Source organism: Glycine max, chromosome 4 (genome assembly GCF_000004515.6).
Source record: "Glycine max cultivar Williams 82 chromosome 4, Glycine_max_v4.0, whole genome shotgun sequence".
Taxonomy (NCBI): domain Eukaryota; kingdom Viridiplantae; phylum Streptophyta; class Magnoliopsida; order Fabales; family Fabaceae; genus Glycine; species Glycine max.
The window spans coordinates 17,115,982-17,121,967 of NC_016091.4; the positions used below are offsets into that span (position 1 = coordinate 17,115,982).

The following is a 5,986-nucleotide window of genomic DNA, read 5'->3' on the forward strand; positions in this document are numbered from 1 at the left end:
CTAGAAACACAAGGAAGTCAAATCATCCAAGGCATTAAAAGCTAAAGAATCCTGAGAAGAGAAAACTCAAGAAGAGGATTCAAAAGATGATGATGAGCTATCTCTCATCTCAAAGCAAATTTGTGTTATATGGATGAAAAAGGGTGGATCAAGGTGGAGAAACTTCAAAAAGAAGTCATTCAAAGACAAAAATAGAGTTAGTTGTCTGTTATGAATGTAAGAAGTTTAGACATTTCTAAGTCTAAATGTACCAACTTGGTATCTTGATATCATCTTGATTGATGACAGGGAGCTGAACAAATTAAATATTACAGAGTTTTAAATAAATAAAAAATAGTAAAGAATTTTGAATTTCATTGAACTACTTTGAACTAGATTAACACTGTCCACAAAACATATTGTCACAAAAAAATTGTTTTAAAAAATGAGTTGAGCCGAATTTTCTAACTTCTTTGCTTGGGAGATTAACAAACTACAAAACACAATGTCACACAACTATTATAAAAACTGAGTTGAGCTTAGATCTTTCTAACATCTATTAATTGGAGCATCATTCAACAAAATTAATAATACAGAAAATACTTCCAAATCATATCACTATATCAACTTTGAAATATAGTAAAATTAGAAACTATTATAAATATAAAAAGTAACCACGTGTGACAGATTTAGCCGCGAGAACATTTGTTGTTTTTCCTAATCAGTGAGCGTTGCGTAGTCCTCATAAGCAGTGGTCCTCATAAGCAATTGTTTGTGTTGGGTTGGGCATCAAGTCACCAAACTACAAAAATCGATACAACTCATAAAGATTTAGACATGACAAAAATAATACGAACAAAATCTCACCTTAAAGTTTTCACTGTACAGGGCCAGCCAACCTATGCATTCTTAGCCAACTGAGTAACTTTGTGATAGGATGGACCTCTCTAGGTCCAAATAGGTGTAGATAACTTTGATATTATCCTTTCAATGTTTATTTTAATTTCCTAAAATATTATATGATGGTAAGTGTATGGTTGTCATTCAACAAGATTATTATTTAATGTAAGTTTTGCATCCTCTTAAGGTATCAATGAGTGAAATCTGAATTTTATCTTATTCTTTTAGCTTTTATTTGTAGCTTTAATGGTGTTTTCTTTAAGACCAATGATAGTGTAGAATTAGCACTCTAACAAATGATGCTTTCTTACAAATGATACTTTCATGAGCTTAATCTCCTTCATCAACCCAACAATCCAGTTTTCCATCATATCCCTATAACTTTTACCCTCAGTATCATGCACAACCCCAGGCCCAATTTCAACCATCGTCTCTTCATTTACAGCCCCCCACCATTGCAATTCAACCATTGCCCGAACCACTAACACTTGAGCCCCTTCCCTTCCCTTCAGCCTTTGCAGCAAGTCACAACCCTTTCCCCACCCAATTCCAACCCTCAATCCATTTTCCCCACACCCCATTGTCCAACAACCCCACCCTCACCGTCTCGTTTTTTTAAGAGAACTCAGAAACCCCCCTACCTCCATCACAGCATTATTCTGTAATCTCTACACAAGCCTTCATCACAATCTCCACCACCACCCAAAGAGTATTTTTCTGCTAATCTACTTTCTTGAAGTATATCAATATTGATGTATTCAGGTGGTCAATGTTTACAGAACATATCTCCTTCTTTTACAATTATATCTCTACACACAACATAAAACAAAATAACCCATCACATACCTCGTTTAGGGTCATCCTTACATAATAAATTTGCAAAAATATGTCCAGTATCATACTCACCGGTCACCACGCGTATATTGTTGGAATTGCATACTCACTAAAAATTCAATACAACTTTTTTGATAAAATTACAAATTTAATCCCTCATTTTGTCTTCAATTTCAGATTTTGTCCCAATAAAATTATTCACAAATTTTATCTTGTATTTAATAAAATCACGTAATATTAATTCTCAGATCATAATTAAACTTTGACCATTAGTAAGAAGCATGTCAAACAGTTCGCAATTTTTAACGTGTCATCCCACCCCAAACCCGAATGGTTGCTGCTTCAGCACACCCACCAAGCAAACACATAACAAAACCCAAAACCAAAACAACAAAACCACTCAGAAAAACCACCACCACCCTTGGAAAAAGAATCTGTGAAAGAGGTCCTTTCAGAGACCCCAATTTCCAAACCTCACCAAGTTCCAATTTTGAAGCCAGAAACGAAGACCCTTTTGCCTCTAATTCAAGACCCACCTCTGAATTTCGAAGCAAAGCCAAAGGCTCCTCCCATAGAAGTCTCCGAGGTTATTTCTCAGCTTTCAGAAACATGCAGCATCAGCGACAGCTTTGCCACCACCACAACCGCTACCACCACCACCACCGCCACCGCTACAACCACCACTGTCACAGTTGCTGATAGGAGAGAAGAAGACGAAGCAACCAGCAAAATTCACAAGTGGGATTGATCTCCGTCTAGGAAGAGGCCCTACGCCCCCGGCAGCAACCTCGCCTGCGGGAGAGACCGAAGGCTAAAATCGCCGGCGATGCGCCCAGAGCCGTCGCCGGAGAAAAAAAATGACGTCGCTGGAAATGAGGTGGAAAAGCAGAAGAATAGTGAGAGGGAGGAAGATTTTAGCCTTCGGGCAAAATTTAAAATGTTGACAACTGGGCAAAATTCATGAACTACATTTTAGGGTGTCTATATAACATTCCACGGGTTGCAGACCCATAAAAATATTTGTTAGCACTAGGTGTCTGAACCTATTCATTCACAGGCAAATGATTATATGATTGAATGTGAATTGAAGTCAATAATGTTTTAGTAAATATGCTGGAAAAGAATCATTCTGCTTCAAGGGCAGCAATTTCATATCTGACTTCTTCCATACGTTCATTTATGGCCATGACAGCATCCTGGACACCTCTAATAGCTTCTTTTAGAGCATTGTCATACTCAGCATCTGCTTCTGCTTCTTCAGTCCCAGAAGCTTCTGTAATCTCCTGAACATGAACACACTCATGCTCTGCTGGCTTTGTAAATTTGCAATTCTCATGGCTTACCAGACGTTCAGATGGGCGACCGGCTTTCTTTAACACCTGGATGGTGGCAGTCTGTAAAGTATAGTAATTGTCAGCAAAGACTATACATTTGAATGAATGACAATCATTTGGGTGGCAAGAAACAGACCAGTGCAATCTAAAGAATGAGTTCTAGTCATGAAGGCAATTAAGAATAAGTAGAATAACTAATTGATATATGTCATTATACAATTTGTGCAGAATTTTCAAATGGTAAACAACCACAAGTAACACCACCCAGGGGAGAGAGGGCAAAGAAAATATAATCATTCCATTCAACAAAATTATCAATTCTTATCTTATAGGCTAAGGTTGTTGCATTATTTTTATGTATCTAGTGAGAAAGTCATTTTTATGAGTGAAAGGAGTAAATATGGGTCATACAACAGTAACTTAAAAAAGTCATGAGACGTTTTAAAAAACTCATGATGTTCGTGTTTTAATCTTAACTATTCATGAAAAGATTTAACAGTCAATATTTATTTCTCTCGTGCTCATAAACAAGACTCTCTCACTAGATATATCTCTTAGATATAAATATACACACATGTATATATGTATGTATGAATCTAATGTGTGATGCATGGAATCAGTTGCACATAGAACACTTACTAGATGGAGTTGGATTATGAGCAACTTAAGAAACTTTAAGCCATTCTTATAAACAACTAAATATTGACTAGCCATTTCAGGGTTAAATTCTTTCTGTTTCTATTATTTTGGTTTTTGGTAAAACTAGTAGGCTTTTAAATATACATGTAGTACCATGTTCCTGGTGGCCACCACAGTAAAATAGGCTTGAAGAGGTGTTTTCTGAATTTGAACCATGACAGGTTTTAGTTATTAAGTTGGAGAAAGTAACCTAGTCCAGCCAAGAGTGTGTACTGAGTGCATAAACTTCAGTTTTGACTTTTTTTTCTTCTGAAATAGGTAGTTTGAAACTTACATTTGGTATGCCCCCCAAAAGAAAAAGAAAACAATCCTACATTTAGGTGTATACCTGGATGAACTATTCCAACAAGATCAATTTATTATATCACTACTTTTACTGAATTAAACAGGATTTATCCACTTAACCTTAGTGAAACACTTCAATAAATTATAACAATAGAAGAACAGCTAGATATACAATCGACAAAGTATCCTCACTTGATATCCAGATAACACACATAGAACAAATTCAAAACATATTTTGTAGCATGTTTCAGTGGAAATGTCTGATAAGCAATGCCACCAAGAGCAAAGATATAAAAAGCAAAGTACAAGAAGAAAGATTCATAAAAACAATAAAAGGATTATTATGTTTCATGCATCGCTACAAACATTGAAATCTGTTTCACTAGAAGAACTATTCTATTCATAAACTAAACCAGACACATACTAGTTGCAGTTTCAGCTTTTCCTGATCTTGAATAGCTCTAAGGAGCTGTGCTAGATCGACTCGGCAGTAATCAGGGCTTGTAAAGAGTGACTCCATTTCAAGGACCTATGCTAAATCAGAAAAAGGAAAAACAAAAAAAATAAAAGTTAAACAAAGGCAGTATATGAAACAAAACCCCATATTTTTAAGTTCAAAAAATTGATAATGTTGGGATCATGTGTCAAACTTTTTTTGAGCAATCATTAAACTCTATCGTGATTTCACTGCAGAGCTGCTTGTAAGCCAATTCCCCTCCAGAAGCCATGTAGTCAGAAAACCCACTGCCAAGTTAGATATATCGAACCAAATTGTAAAACTCCAATGTAATCAATGTTAGGAAACACTAAAATCACAAATTCCAATGTATTAAACAATTCCTGGAATAGCAACATTGACATCCTGAACTTCGGATTTTCATGATAGCAAATGGCCCATATGTACTCCTTTTAATATATCCACCTCAAAGCTAAAATAAAATTAGTCTCCACAGTTTAATTTTCATGCCGAGTCAGTGTAAAGAATTTTACAATATCAACCAATTAGAAATCATTTCAGATGACTTTTAAAGTAATTATAACAAAAATCAACAACTCTACTGTACATTTCAATGTATGATGCATTCTAATTAAATTCTTAGTTTCGTAGAGGAAAAGTAAATTAAAAAAAAAAAAAGAATACATAAGATTTGGGAATTATACTGATATTTCTGAACTTCAATTACATAGTATGCAATCCTTTTCTATTAGAAAATAAACAAAAAATAAAATAAAATAAAAAACCATTCTTTCGGTCGATTTCCTTGGATCAATCTCATTCAAACAGTTCTTTTTTCCCTGAAGCTCAAATATGAACCCTAAAATATTGCTATCCCTAAGTAATCTTTTGATTCAAATACACTCGAAGATAAGAGATGCGATCATAACGAGAAGAAAATGATTTTGCATATATTTTGGCGGAATCCAAGCAAAGCCTTGTAAGTAATTATTATTAACCATTTGAGCTTGGAATATGCTTCGGCCCTGCGTTGCTGAATTTGGAGGAAACCGCGAAGCAAAAGAAGGACTTTGGCTGGATCAACCTCCATCGACATCGTCTCCTTTATCGAAACCTTCTTCTCGAAATCAAAATATTCTTCTTCCATCGCTCGCTCGCTCGCTGCGACGTTTCCTTACTCATCTCGTTTTCTTCCTTATAGCGACACTTTTATACAAACTACTGTCGTTTTACTCTCTTCCTGTCTTTTATTTTTAAATAAAATACGTTTTTAATCTTTCAATTAAAAGTTTATTGGTCTTGATCTTAAACTTTAACCATTTTCTGGCGGTTGAAATCTCCCGAAATGTTTTTTTTTCAAAACCAGGGTTGACTAGATTTTCAATGCGGAATTAAGGATACAAAAATTAGATTTCAATCAACACACAAATTTTGTTTTTTTTTAGTTATAAAAGAAAATAAAAATAAAAAACCAAATATTATTATGAATATGAAGAAT

General features: G+C 34.9%; 1 protein-coding gene across 2 annotated transcripts; it reads right to left on the bottom strand.

The window, feature by feature from the left end:
- Nucleotides 1–1,965: 1,965 nt before the first annotated feature.
- LOC100818042 (uncharacterized) lies at nt 1,966–5,718 on the bottom strand. Of its 2 annotated transcripts, XM_006578345.4 has the most exons (5): nt 5,487–5,718; nt 4,682–4,775; nt 4,456–4,560; nt 2,885–3,107; nt 1,966–2,579 (listed from the first exon to the last, which is right to left on the bottom strand). In XM_006578345.4, the coding sequence occupies exons 1-5, from the start codon at nt 5,633–5,635 to the stop codon at nt 2,482–2,484; spliced, it is 669 nt and encodes a 222-aa protein (XP_006578408.1). In that variant the 5' UTR covers nt 5,636–5,718; the 3' UTR covers nt 1,966–2,481. The 2 variants fall into 2 exon arrangements, with proteins under 2 accessions (XP_006578408.1, XP_014630143.1); XM_014774657.3 differs by having other exon boundaries at nt 1,966–3,107; nt 5,487–5,713.
- Between the last annotated feature and the right edge of the window lie 268 nt (nt 5,719–5,986).